Source organism: Mycteria americana, chromosome 1 (assembly GCF_035582795.1).
Source record: "Mycteria americana isolate JAX WOST 10 ecotype Jacksonville Zoo and Gardens chromosome 1, USCA_MyAme_1.0, whole genome shotgun sequence".
Classification (NCBI taxonomy): domain Eukaryota; kingdom Metazoa; phylum Chordata; class Aves; order Ciconiiformes; family Ciconiidae; genus Mycteria; species Mycteria americana.
In genome coordinates this window covers 90105135-90119432 of record NC_134365.1, presented here as the reverse complement: position 1 = coordinate 90119432, position 14298 = coordinate 90105135, and the positions used below count along the sequence as shown (strand labels likewise).

At 59.1% G+C, this 14298-nt stretch overlaps 1 protein-coding gene across 1 annotated transcript in view; it reads right to left on the bottom strand.

The window, feature by feature from the left end:
- Positions 1–2645, bottom strand: part of TBX15 (T-box transcription factor 15) — a 99670-nt gene extending 97025 nt beyond the window's left edge. The window contains exon 1 of the mRNA XM_075491791.1: positions 2395–2645. Coding sequence (XP_075347906.1) covers positions 2395–2596 — 202 coding nt within the window. The 5' untranslated portion in view covers positions 2597–2645. The remainder of the gene's footprint in view (positions 1–2394) is intronic.
- Positions 2646–14298: the final 11653 nt, after the last annotated feature.

The following is a 14298-nucleotide window of genomic DNA, read 5'->3' as shown; positions in this document are numbered from 1 at the left end:
TAAAGTTTGTTCTTAATTGGGTCTTATAAAGATGGAATTTGGTGGCCATTATACAGCTGCTAATCAATTTTCACCCAGCAGCAACGGTACACCGCGGAGGAATTAGGTTTAACGAAGTGACTGTGCAAATTACAGTCGCGGACTTTATTTAAAGTCTATCAACCACCTAAAAATGATTTCTAAAACTGGTCTTGATTTCCTTTGCTTTATGAAAAACATCACGTTTGCTTTCTAAGGTTTCAGGCATTAACGGCCATTCTTTCCCGCTCTCCAGTCTGGCGCAGGGGGATTTTTCCAGTTTTTATTTTGAATTCATGGAGAAATGGGCAAATTAAACTTCTAGGCCGTCCGAAAAGATGTCCTTTTGTGGCTAAAAATTAATGAGAAACGGTTCTAAAAAAGAAGACTGATGCACATATATGTTCTATTATTGGAAAACGGATTTTCGTCGTGTCGTTCGCCTATTTATTATTTAGAACGGGGAAGACTCGGAAACCGTGAGCTATTTTTTTAGTGGTTGATATTTTGATCGCTTCTGTCCCCTCTCCTTTACGCCCGTCGCTCCGCTGGGAGGGAGGTCCCAGGCAGCAGAGTTTACCTACTTCTCCTTAGGATCCGCACCGGGAAAGGCTACTGCTGCTACAAGCAGATTGAAATGCAGTTCCTTGAGAGTGAGCGGGGCGAGATTTCCGGAGTTCCCGGTCTTTCGCTCCGTTCAAAAACACTTAACAGATTTTTTTTTACAGCAGATATTCTTTACGCCTCGATCTCTAATTCTCTCTCCTTTTTTTTGTTCGTTGTTTTTCTGTTTGGTTGGTTGGGGTGTTTTATGCTGGGCTTTGGGCAGCTGATGCTTATGGATAGCGCGGGGAACGTCACGCAAAAAAAAAAAAAGAAAAAAAATAAGGTGTTTTCTTCTCCAAGTGCAGCGGAGTGGACTTGGCGCGAGTGGAGGAAATTTCTGCCCTTTCTCTTAGGGGGTCGCGCACAGAAATCGCTTGACCTTTTCCCCCCACCTGAATATTAACAGAAAAAGTAAAGAGAAATTACCTAAAATTCCTTTTCTCGGAACAATATAATTGTGAGAGCGGGGCCGCTCCCTCCGTCCCATTTCAAGGCGCTGGGTAGCGGGGCGGGGGGACGGCGAGGAGGGCGCGGGGGCAGCGCGGGCGCGGGCGGCAGCGCGCTTCCACCCCTCGGGTCCGCGGCTGCTTTTGCGGGACCGTCGTTTTAGACCGGAGCGAAACGGCCAGGGGGACAAGAGCAGACCGAGGGCTTCGCTTGAGCCAAACGATCGCTCCAAGCTACCGTCTCCCTTTTAAATAAGAATAAATAAACAGGTAAAAGTTTTAAATTAAAAATTAAAATACCACGAAGGAAGTCTCGTGCTCTCTCTCCCCAAACACCGTGCAGCCGACCAAGGGGCCGGGCCCCGGCGCTGATGCAAACGCCCCTGTTCCCGGGAGGCGCCAGGCTCGGTAGCGGGGGCCGGACTCCTCGGAGTCCCCGTCACCCACTGCCCCTGGCCCCGGCTGAGGCCCTTTTTCCTGCCGGGAGCAGTGTCCCTGCAAAGAGGGGAGACCTCCCTCCGCCGCCCCCCGCACCGCCTCAGGGGCTTGCGCGCTCCGTCCCGGGCGCGGAGCGAGGCCGCGCCGCTGAGCCCCGGTGGGCCCGATCCCGGGGGAAGGATCAGGCCCCCGGCCCTTCGCTGCTGGGCTGAGCCCGCCCTCGGCCCGCGAAGGTCTCGGGTGGGAGCTCGCCGCGGGGCGTAGGTGCCTGTGCACGGAGCCGGCGCCCCTCGACTCGGTGCAACGCTGATCTGGGGCGCCCGCCGCCTCCTCCTCCACCGAAACCTCCGGTTAGGGCGGCACGGTCTCCGCGGGGCAGACTCGGGGTGGTGGCCGGTGTCTCGGAAAGGCGCACGGCAGAGGAAAGGGGTGATCCCGCCCGCGGGGATGCGAGTGTCGTGCCCCACTCCTTTGCCCCCGACCCACGCGGCACCCCCGCGATGGTCGGGAAGCTCCGGGGCAAGGCGAAACGCGTGTCCCGAGACACCCGGGAAGAACTATTGAGACCGGCAGGCACGGAGAGGGAGGAGAGAGGGAGAAGGAGGAAGCGGGGGAGGACACGCCGTTCCCTCCCAGGAGATCATGGAGTTGTGGGGGGGAAAGAGCCGCAGTGAGTAGGAGAAAAGTCCCCGTAAACCGAAAAAAAAAAAAAAATCCAAAGAATCTCCGCAAAATCCCCCCCCCCGCGCTTTTCCTCTACCCCCCGTCCCGGATGTTTTCCGGGACGCGCTGCCTCCCTGCCCAGAGCTGCCGACAAGGCTCAGCGGCGAGCGGCCGGGAGGGAGTGGGGCTGGGGGGTGCCCGAAGAGGAAGGAGTTGCACTAACCGGGGTTGAGTTCCAGGCACTGAGTCGGGTCTTCATTGTCCCCTAGCTGGCCGTTGGGGCTGAGGCTTTCCATGGACAAATCCAGCCCCTTGTCCTCCCAGTCTCGCAGTTTCCTCTTTTTATTTGTCCCAATCAAGGCTTCTACCGAGAAAGCGTGCGCTCGGGAGCTGAGGGCCACCGCCGATCTTCGCCTTTCACTCATCTTATCCCCCAGCCCAGACCCTTGGGCAGATGAGCGACCAGTGGCTGGGACCGCAGAGCTCGGGGACCAGAGGCAGAGCCTCTCGCCTCTTTCTCCCCCCACCCCTCCCCAGCTGCACCCCCAGAAGAACCAGCCCTCAGTCTCCTGAAGGCACTACATGAGACTGCAGATACTCCGTAGGCAGAGCCGGGAGGGTGTGCTCAGCCCAGGTCTCCAGCGCTCGCTCAGAGGGGCTGCAGGCTGGATTTCATCTTTTTTTTTTTTTTTTTTCCCCTTCTCCCCTTTCCTTCTGTCTCTCTCTGATTGATCCAAACTTCTGGGATTTTTTTTTCCTCCAAGAGCCAGGCAGGCTGCGTGCGCCTGTCAAGGAAAAAAAAAAAAAGGGGGGGGGGGAGAAACCCCACCAAACCTGTCCCCGGCCAATAGGAGGGAGAGCTCGGGAGAGACCCAAAAGCTGTGACCCAATGGGGAGGGGAGGGAGACTCAGGCTTCAGGGCGAGGAATTTTGGCCATCTGAGTCCTGGAGCACCAGCCGGGAGAATTAACTGTTTGAAGAACGGGGAGCCAGTAGGAAACCCATAGCTCTAAATGCAGAGAGGTAACAACTCCCGCACTTCTCTCCGCCGCACCCACGTTTCCCAGGGGCTGCTGCTAGCTAATCCCCTCGCAAAGTACCCGAGAGGGGCTTTACCGCCCGGGGGTGCCGGATGAGGGGGTGTTTTTAAAACGTCATTCATGCCATGTATTACTTGCGCTTGCCGGCGGAATCGGTGTTAGGCCCGGCAACTGCAACGTCGCGGGGAGGGCGGGGGGTGAAGTTTCACCTCGAAACGATGCGTGTCCGTGGAGCGGCGGGGCTGAACGGGCGGCGTGGGCTGGCGCCGGCAGCAGGGCAGATAGACCCCGACACCCCCGGGCAGGGCAGCGCCTTCTTTTTGGGAAGAGGGATTTTTTTTTTTTCCCCGCTTCTGTTTGCCACTTTAGCTACAGCGACAACAAACCCTCTAGGTAGAGATCCCGGCCGGTTGCCTGGACAATATTCAGCATTGTATTTCTGGTCGCCTGCTCACTCTGCCCCGAAACCCCCCAGGCTGAGGCGGGTCAGCAGCTGTTCCCACGCTCCTCCGTCGCGCGTGGCGCGGGGGGCTCGCAGTGAAAAGGAACAAGGGCTGCATTTGAGAAGGTGAAGGAAGCACCGTGTGCTTTCGTTAGCTGATGGGACCACGGAAAAATAGGTGAAGTCAAGCGAAACACGCCTAGGGAGAACACAGCGAGGAAAGCCGCCGGGGGTTAATTCGATCCCGAGGATCGAATACAGGTTCAAGGTGAAAAATAAATAATTATAAAGTAAGGGAGGGAATTAATATGGTTCGAGCCACGGTGGAAAAGCGGGCGAGGGTATACACCAAATTTCAGGAAGGGATTATTTTTGGCTGGTGTTTCTCCGATGCTCCCCGAAGGCGCTGAGCTGCTTCGGGCAGCGCCGTGGGAGAGCGAGATTTTTCTTAGGCGAGGTTTTTCGATGGGGCTGGACACAAGTGAAGGGGGCAGGCGGGGGGGGAGGGGGCACTTCCTTTAGCTACCAGAGTGACCCCACGGTGCCCACCTCTACGCGGTACGGCGAAGCCCTTCAGCTCCCTCTCCCCGGCCTAACGCGCTGGCTCTCGCCGACAACAGCCTACCGGGGTTCACACGCACGGAAAGAGATTTAGGATGAAAAGCGAGAAAGAAGCGGTTTCTTCGGGGAATCCCGGAAAAGCTAAGCCCTGCTATGTAGGCCGAGGAGCAGGTTTTGTGCGTCCCCATCACCCGCCTTACACCCCCCTACCCCACCCCTCTCCGCCGCTCCTTTCCCCTCCCCTCTTGTACATCGCCTTTGACAGGTCACTCGCCAAGGGCTCAGCGCCGGGCACGGCGGCACTGCCACACAGGGTGTCGTGTGTGTCTCCCGGCACTGCCCCGCTTCCCGGCTCCGCGGGGAGCAGTGCCGGGGCAGGAGCAGCCCGAAGAAGGGAGCGACAGAAGCAGGGGCTTGGAGGGAGCCGGCAGAGGGACTGGCCGATAAGTGGGGACCCGGAGGGGCCACATGCATTTCCAGGGGGTCCCTCGGCTGTGTGTCCTGTGTGTCCTCGGCGAAGGAATGTCTCCCAAATAAAAAAACCCGTTTTCCTATTTCCGAAAGCCTCGGAAACAGTCGTCTGCGAGACAGACACCGAGGAAGGCTTCTAAAGAAGCTGGAGGGAGATTTTAGAAAGAGAGCCCAAGAAAACAGAGGATTATTTATAGCGTTTTAGCGAGAGGAAATGGTGTTGGAAAGGCAGGGCGATTTAAACGAAATTTGGGGCTGATGTAAGAGCTCAGAAATACGTTTTTCACAGCCTGAAGTGTGGTTTTACGGGTCGACAACTTAAAGCATCCTCGACCCCTTTTGGGTCTCTTACCTAGGGGCTCTCCGCGCTGCCGCCCGAGGTCTGCAAAGCCGTGTGAGACCACCCCGCGCCCGGCCCTGGCAGCGGGACACGGCCTCCGCAGCAGCAAGCAGTAACACTGCGGAGTTTCCATGCCAATACGGCACCTAATTGACAGACCCTAGGGAGCAGACCCTTTTGCCAGGGATGGGAAAGCAGCTCCCCGCGGTCCCGGGAGCGGTGTCCGGGGGCGCGGGGACACACAGCCGCCGTCGGCCGCTCCTCTCCCTCCTCCCCTGCCGCTACGCCGATGCCAGGGAGATTTAGCACAGCTCGCCCTCCCTCTGTCCGTCTGCGCCGGGCGGTGCAAAAGCGATGAACACAAAGGCAGTGCCGCTCCTCGGTGCGAGCGGAGGGAACGAGCAGCCCCCGCAGCGACCTGGCGGCCTCGTGCACACGAGGATGCGCCGGGGGTAAATGGGAGGGATGGGGCTGGAGGGGGAGAGCCAGCGCTGCCCCCTCGCAGGGATCTCTGCCTCCTGCGCGGAGAGGGCTCGCCCGCACTCCCCAAGCCGGGGGATGGGATTTCGATTTAGCCTTTGCACCAAAACATCGCTGAGCAAAAGGCACCCGCGCTGCGCCGCCGGTGCCCGGTCCCCGGGGCTCTTCTCGGCCGGAGCGGTGTTAGGGACCGAGTCCCCGCTCCCCGCGGCAAGCGGCGTAAATTTGGAGTCAGCCTGGGCTTAATCTGGATTCAGGCGCTGAGATCCGATTCTGACCCCCGGCCGCCAGAGATGAATGCGTCCCTTTGCCTGGTCTTTATTCCAGACCCTTACTCGCAGGGGTAGCTCCCATTAAATCCAGGAAACGGCTCCCTGGAATAAAGTGGCAGGAGCAAGGGTCGCAGGGCCAGGCCCCGGGGTTTATAAAGAAATCATTCACTCCTGCTTTCCAGTTGTCGCACAGCGAGCCTGAAAATATTTGTTTACATATGGCAATATTTGGAAAAGAGAGAAATAAGCGGAGCCGGCTGCGGGGCGGGAGTGCTGTCCAGATGTGCTGCTCGCAGGGGCTGAGCCGAGCCGGTTTCAAACCCTGCTCCACAGCAAGGAAAACCTCACCGAAGGTCCTTTAGCCAGACCTAGTCCGGGGATTTTTTTTTTTCTTTAAAGTTAGCAATTGAAAACAATGTTAAAACTAGTCAGCGGGTGCGGGCTGAAGGCTGTCTGATAATGTGAGCGAGTGATTTACTGGACTTTAATGCAACGTCGATTATCTTTTAAAACGGACCGAAGGATTTCGAGGCTGGCGCTCTCGTAAGAGGCGAATTTAAAGCGAATACAAGTCTCCGCTTGGAAACTCGAGCGAGGTGATGTTCCCGGGCTGCGCGGGGTCAGCTATTGTGACTGCGGAAAAAAATACGCCTGCAATTTATTTTTATTGTCTGCACAAACGGTATTGTTGCTTATTATTAACTAATTCATAATTATACCCCTATTATGCCGTCGATTCCTCCCCCCCCCCTTCCCCCGGTTTTCTCAGGCCTTGAGAATTGAACCACCGCAAAATATTTACAGTCTCAAGTGTTTTTAAATGGGCTTTGTTTGTGTTTTACAGAATAAAAATCTCTATTAGTGTTTAAACAAACACCATGCCAGTCTCTTAAGCCTTCCAGATGTTTGCAATAAAATGTCAGGTTTTGCCTTTGGGACTCGAAATAAAATTTAACTACCTTCACCCTGTAATTATTCTCTTAGCTCTCCCTTCATAAATTTATCTGCGTTCTATCAGGAGAGAAAAAAAAATCCGATTACACATTTGGACTATAAAAACCAGCCACTACTTTCCCTCCATTTTACCAGGACTTTTCCCCTGCTCATTTCGGCACCGCAGACTAGGGCACGTACATTATTTGTCTCTCCTTTTTCCGCGGCGGCAGAAGGAGACCAGGCAGAGCAGAACGGTATCGTTAGGTTTCCTCGGCTTAAGGCAACACGATGCCCCCTGTCCCCGGGCCTGTCCCTCGCTTCAGCCCCATCCCGGCCCCAGTGCTCCCGGACGGGAGGCGAATCGGGAACTTAAATTGTCTCTGAACTTCCTCCAGCTCCGGGCGTCGCTTCTTCGCAGGCACTAATCAGACCTGGCTCCATTTCGGAGCCTCCCTGTGGAGCTGTTTGGAAACAGGCAATTATGATGAATAATTCAAACAAAGCAGGTTCCCCTCGCAAACAAAGACGAAAGTCCCGGCTAGAGACCCTTCTGCCTTCTCAGCTACTACCTTGGAACAACACAGGCAGGGTTAAAACCCATGCATTTTGTATTTACCACGCCGAACTTCAGAACAACCCGGAACGACAAGCGGGGGTCTAGGTGATCTCTTTCTTCATTTGCCGCCTACAAACCCACTTCGCCTGGCTGTCAGCCTGGTCGCGGAGTTTCTGCAGCTTTCAGCTTTCGCTGCTTGCATAAAACCCACAGATACACCCAGGCACGCTTGGTCTGCTCCTCACTCCCCGTGCGCTGCAGTCCCCGGGCATAGCCTGGGGACGCGCTCGCCCGGGACACCCCGCTTCACACCCACGGGCGTCCCGGGACCCACTCCCGGCTGCTCCTGCTCCTGCCACCCGCTTTGCTATAATATATTTCTTTTTCCCTCTCCTCCTCGGGGAGAAGCCTTCCGCTGCAGATTTTCTCCCTCCCTGGTGCTGAGGTCTCTGCTGACAGGTGAATCCGCGTGGCTGCAGCTCTGGGGTGGCGAGAGGCCGGAAGCAGCTCCACGGAGGGCATGGGCTGGCAGGCCCGCTGGAGAGCAGAGGTCTCCCCAAAAAGGCTGCGCTCCGCTCGGCCCCTCCGAGCAGGAGAGGGAACGCGGAGGAAAATAGGTGTCTAATCAACAATGCCAGCCTGCCCACAGCTCGCCACCCGCCACGTTGCCTTTCTGACAGACATATCTGCCCCCACACACACCCCTAGAAGGTGGCAAAGCGAGACGAGGTCGCTCACACGGGAAGGCCGGTGCCGAGGGGAAGGGGGGGCTAGGCTCCGCCGCCCCCTGCGCGCTCCCCCGGCCCCATCTGCAGTGGGTCGCTGAGGTTTCCCAGGGGCTTCCTTTTTCCTGCCCCTGCCCCCGTTTGCAGGTGGACTCGGGGGTGGTGGTGGCCGGCGGGAAGGGACTGAGAGAGATCTCACAGCCGTTCTTCGGTCTGTTGTTTTCTTTTTCCAATAAATAAACCGCCCTTAGGGGATTTCGGAGGAGATCTAGAGGGTTGGCGGACCTCGGACAGAGCGGGGAAAAGCCGGCAGCAGGGCTGTATCTAGATAAGCTCTAGGACAAGAGCTTTAACCAGATTCACTGTCAGAGCCAGGGCACATGAGCCCATCCTGGGGAGGTTGCCCGCCAGGCGACAGGTATCTCCCGGAGGCCGAGGGGCTCAGCCCTGCCGTGCTCAGCACCGCTATTGCTCCGAGCCCGGACCGGGCCACGGGTGCCTCCCCTGTCGCCCCACGCCTCGCCGCGGCGCGGCCGGAGGGATACGAGGAGCACCGGGAAAGCCGGGCCGGGGCCAGTCGTGGGGCAGCGCATGCGCGTCCCGGCGGGGAGATTTTAGTCTAAAAAGTTCCCAGCCGGGGACCCGACTCTACTTTTCCGCCGGGAAAGAAAAAGAAATCAGTTTCACGCCGGTAGCAAACAGCATTTACACGGCGGCGCGTTGAAGAGCTACTTCTTCGCAGATTATTGCCGCTATTATAATTCGGGGTAGGTTGAGGGGTTTGAAGTTTTGGGTTTTGGTTTTTTTTTTTTTTTTTCCCCAGCCCCACGGAACGCAACCCTCGGCTCCCAAACCCGCAGGACTGAGTGTGATGAGTAGGCAGATCCGGGGCTTCACCCGCACACGAGGCCCACGGTACCTTGCAGCCGCCCCAGCTGGAGCTGCCGGGCTGGGAGGAGGAGCGCGAGTGGCCAAGCGTGCTTTCACTTCCCTCCAGTCCAGGCCGGACCCACCTGGCAGCCATGCTCCCCCCCCGGTCCCCACCTTGTCCCCACACCTCGCACACGCCGAAAAAGCGGCGTCCCCCAGAAAATGCTGCGGGTCTTGCACACAATGGTTCTCGTATGGGGCGCTGCAGGCGGACAACTGGCTCCTTGTTACCGAGCCGGGATCCAAAGTCCGCTTTTCCGGGGAAGAAAGCCGAGCTGCGCACAGCATTTCAATGTGTGTTCAGTCAAAAAAATAAATATAAGGGGAATTTTTTTTTTCTCTTCAAGGCACAGCTCTTTGAACCAAGAGAGGTCTGTGCGCTCCCCTACCTCATACATGATGTGTTATACTGTAAACAATCCCGTTTAGGGCCGATCCTAAAACGCCGCAGACTTTAATGGGACTATTCAAAAGAGCGGTGGCTGCGGGATGTGATCGTCCTGCTATCGAAAACAGGCGTTTATCCCGCCGTGCTGCCAGCGCTAGGCACCAACACAAAAGCAGGAGAGCGGTCCCCGGCCTCCAGGACAGGCAGCAATGCATGCGGCACAACCCCGGTAACCTCAAACACCGCTTATTTCGCCCCACGTGAAACGCGACTGCTGTGTAAAGCAGGCACGCCAGAAACCCGTCTCCGGTCCCCACAAAATGGCCATGACCCGTCGGGCCCCAGCCCGCGCTCCCTTTCTGCATCGCAAACCTCGCCCGCTCTTGCTCCGCGCCCGGAATTTACCCGGATTTAGTATTAAGCGAGCTTTTATTAGTTTCTAATACTGTTTTTATTAGTTTCTAGTTACGAAATTGCTGCCGCGCCTGGGCTATCTCAGGACGAAATTTTGGGCTGTCCCGGGAGGATTTGCTATTGCCTGCGGTCCCTCGTTTGCCGTGCGCCCTGCCCGCCTCGCAGGGCTTTTTCCCGGCTGGAAGATAGAAGACACCTTGGAAGCGAACGGAGGGCGACGGGCCGTGCCGCCGTGGAGCAGGCCCTGATCCGCTTGAACCTTTTTCCCTTCCTCGGCGCAGCCTTCTCGGCTCCCCACAGCCCACCCCGGCAATTCCCAGCAAAGGCGCGGAAACCTACAAAGATCCCCCCTGCTCCCGCCTCGGTGCTGGATGTTTTCTTGTCCGGGTCACTTTCTATCACGATATTGATACTACGAGTGAATTTATCTTCTCTCTCCGTGCCCCGGAGGAGACGTGGCCACGCAGCAGGCGATCCCGCGACCCCGGCAGCGTGTGCGATGGTCCCCCCGCCGCAAGGCCTCTCCCTGCCCCCGTGCTCGCCCCCGGCGCGTCCCTGCCGGCGGAGCCACGCCGTCGCCCGGGGTCAAGCGAGCGGCATGTGGCATCCCCGGAGGAGGAGTCCGAGGGCCGACCCTGCAGCCCACACCCGGGGAGCAGAGACCCCACTCCCCAGCGCTTTCGGGACTGGGGCCGTGAGGCCGGGCACCGGGCTCGGCAGCTGCAGCGAAGCCAGAGCGGTGCCGGTGGGGGGCCGGCGGGGGGCCGGCGGGGGGCCGGCAGGAGCGGGACGCCAGAGCTGCAGGACGTCGGCCGGCCTGCCCAGCCCGCCGCGTGAGCCCCCCCTCGCCCTCTCCCGCAATGCCGCCTTTCAGGCTCCCGGAGAACAATGTTTTGCGGGCGGGGGGGGTGCAGCAGCCAGCTCCTGACCGCCGGGGCCGAACCGCAGGGACATCCCCGCAGCAGGGGAGAGCGGCGCTCCCCCGACTGGCCGGGGCGAGGGCAGGCAGCCCGGCAGCGCTTCCCGAGGCTGCCCGAGATGGGCGCAGCAACCGGGAGGTTTCGTGTGAAGCCGGCGCGGGCGGCTCATCCGCAACGGGCTCCAGCTTTGGGAAAGGCACCGCTGGCAGCAGGCGCCGGCTCTCGCCTGGCACGGCCGGCCGGCTGCGGTGGAGCTCGGGCGGGTGAGGAGGGAGAGCCGGCTGCGGAGGGCACAGCAGCTCGCCCACGGGAGAAGGGGGCAGCAAAGCAAGAGCCTGAGCGCGGGATCTGGCAAGCTCAGCACAGACCGGGGCGCAGAGAGGCTTCATCTCCTCGAGAGTGAGCAGCCAGCGAGGGAGGGAGACCCGCTGCAGGGCTCGGGCCCACTGCCCGAGTGAACAGTCTTCAGCCGCCTGCATCCAGTGGTTCTGTCGTGCGTGGGTGGCAGGCGGCTAAATAGGTACTCCTGACTTTGGGCTTCAGTCAGGCGGGACCAGCATGACGAGAGCGGCCGCACAGCAACCAGACAAAGCCAGCCTGTGCCACATTGGAGCCGCGCTCGGGGAATAGGGGTTCTGCCTTTGGAAAACAAAAGCACAATAGCAATTAAGCGCTCATCTGAGTCTGACTGCTTGTTTGGCAGAGATTGACCGGAACCTGGAGGCTTTTCCCTCGCCCGCACACACATTTGCCCGCGTTTCCCTCCTTCCTCATCAGTGCGAGAGGCGTCCCGCACCGGGACGTCCCACACTGGGAAAGCTCTCCAGCGACCGGGACGAGCCTCAGGTGCTCCCAAATCCCCCAGGGGGTCATGCGCAAGGGGGACAAGTGTGGCCTCTTTTAAAATAGCAGGGCCGAGCAATAGCCTCAGAGTCAAAAATGCCCCTGTAGCAATCCTGTTCGGAAGTCGTCTTCTTTACGGATGTCTTGTGGCAGATCGGTCCGTTTGCTAAGGTCTCCCTGTGCCTTGATAATCCTGCCCTGCCTCATTTGCTCGCTCTGCGTTGATGTGGTTTCTCTTCTTGCCTTTCACGATTATAAAAATCTCTCCCTCTCCCTTCCTCTCTTTTCCCTCTAAAGCCGGGTTTCAGAGGAATGTTGGCTACACCTCCTCATCTGCTGCTTTCTTTCCCCTGTGATGGCAAATTCGGCGTCATTTGTGGACTTGCCTAATGCAAACATTGCATTAAGAAGTATTTCAAGGCATTTTATTATTGCTCTGCAGTCCTTTGATGTGGTCTATAGGCACCAATTGTTGATGTCTCCCTGCGACTCCACAGTGTCAGCATCTCGTTTCTGTCGCTTCTCCCCACACCCCACCCCGCCATTTCTCCCCTTTTAAACGCACAGTTTTTGAGCGGTTGCGACAGATCCCGCCACCTCACCCGCGGGTCAGTGCGGTCCCATTTCCCAGGGGAGGGCCACGTCTAGCGGTACCGGACTGCCCCCTCCCCTGGAGACCACAGATTCCCCCGCCCGCAGCTGCCACCCCGAGGCTGCGGTGGGAGGCGGCCGTGTGCCGGCAGATCTCCTCCTGTTCCCTGTGGGCACCTCGCCTTCCCGCTGGCGTGTGCTGCTCTCCCCGCACCCCTGCCCCGCCGTGCCCGGCCTGCGGGGCTCCCTGCGGGGGAGGCAGCGAGCGGTCCGCATCGCCCAGGGAAGCGGGGGGCTGCGGCAGCGCCGGGCCCTTCGCTCCCGGGGCCGCCCGGGCGGTGACACGCCAGCCCACAGGGGGACCCAGCCTGCGGGGAGGCGTCAGCCCCGCGCTGCCTGGGAGCTTTCGCGAGCGACCGGCGGCTGGAGCCGCCTCGCCCCTTGGCAGCAGCGGGGTCGGAGCCAGGTCTCCGTGGTGCCGGTGGCTCGCGTGGCTCCAGGCGGCCTTACACCGAAATCCTGCTCGCAGGCGGCTGCTGTGGGTCCGTCTCCCCCCGCGCCGAGGAAGAAGGGCGCATCCCGAGCGGGGCGCCCCGAGGCACGGCAGAAACAGAGCCCGGGCCGAACTCCCTCCAGCGCGGGCACCCGGCTGGCAGGCTCTGGAAACATCCCCACGGGGGCACGACGGGGTCCCGAGGGAGCCACCTCACGCTCTGCGGGAGCTGCATTGGGCTGAGCCGAGTCGGTACCTTCGGGATGGAAAAGTCAGGCAGCGGCAGCGATTGCTCAGCAAGAAAATCACCCGCGTTCATCGCCGGGTTCAACACAACCCACCCCAGGGACACGGCGCTGTTGTTCTTCAGTGGGACAGTGATGGGGTCGGGTCCGACCCCCGCCCCCCTTCCTCGTATTTGCTTTTCCTTAGCAAAATAAACTCTCGACCTCCGCACGGGTGGGTCTCTCCCGGGAGTCAAGCCCCTTAGGCAGGTGGCTGTGGCTCCGTCAGGGAGGGGACGGCCCGAGCAGCCCCCCCACGCCCTCCCGCAGAGGCAGCTGGCAGCCTGCTGCTCCCATCCGGGCGCTCTTAGCACTGCCCCTGCCGTCACCGCGGGCCCGGTGGCGGCCGTGGCCGTGACCGTGGGGACCAGGATGCCGGTCCAGGCACAGGAGGGAGCAGAAGAGACAGAGCTGCCCGCGCCCCGGCGGGCGCAGGCACCGGGTCGGGGTTGGCTTTGGTAACGCCACCCCACGCATCCCCGAGCTGGGAGCGTTACATGAGACGCGAGTCTCGTGGTTTTGTCTGGGGTGACCCATATTTGGGGGGGAGCGCTCGAAGAGAGTTAGCCGTGCACCAGCGAAAGCAGAGGGCTCCCCCACATCTCCCGTCCGCTCTGCCGAAGAGGGGTGGGAACCCTCTGCCACGCCGGGTCCCGGACATCGCCATGTCCCCAGCCGCGCTTTTAACAGCTCCTGGGCTCCTCGCAACCCGACGTGTGCGCGCCTCTCTCCGTGGCATCGCGCCTCTCCGCCAGCCCCGGGCAGGCGCAGGGAAAGGAAAATCCCTCGCACGCTCCAGCCAGCTCCATGTGCACTGGCAGCGACTTTTCCCTTGTGAACGAGCGGGGATGTAAAATTAGCCCTGAGCAGATGTTCCCGCAGCCAGGCTCGTTCGGAGAGAATGCCCCTTCCTTCCCCGCCGCCTCATTCCCGCGCTCTCGGCGTTTGCCCCCCGCCTCCCCGGGCCCTCCCCGCGCTGCCCGATGACCTCATTGCCGGCATGTTTGCCATTACGCTCTGAGTTACCCAAGCATTAAAAAAAAAAAATTAAAAAATATAAATTGCTGCTTTGTGAGATCAAAGTAACGATTTCTGGTGCATCTGGAGACTGGAGAAAAAAATTGGAGCAGCAACAGTTGCACAACTTCAAAGTGGTTTTTAACAATGATTTTTCTCCTTCCTCTCCTCCCCAATCTTTCAAGCATCAGATAAAGACAATGGGCTCAGTGACTGTTTTCCGAAGAAATAACCTGCCTAAAGGGCCGTACAAACTCTCAAATAGACAGGAAACACCTTACACGGCTTTCTTCTTGCGATCAAATAGAAATAATACGAGACTCGTCTTTCCACTAGCCCAAATCCCCTCACTACTAAACGGCGTCTGCGGACTGTGTTATAACGTGTAGAGAAACGAGTTTCAGGCTCGGGCTGCCACTAAGTC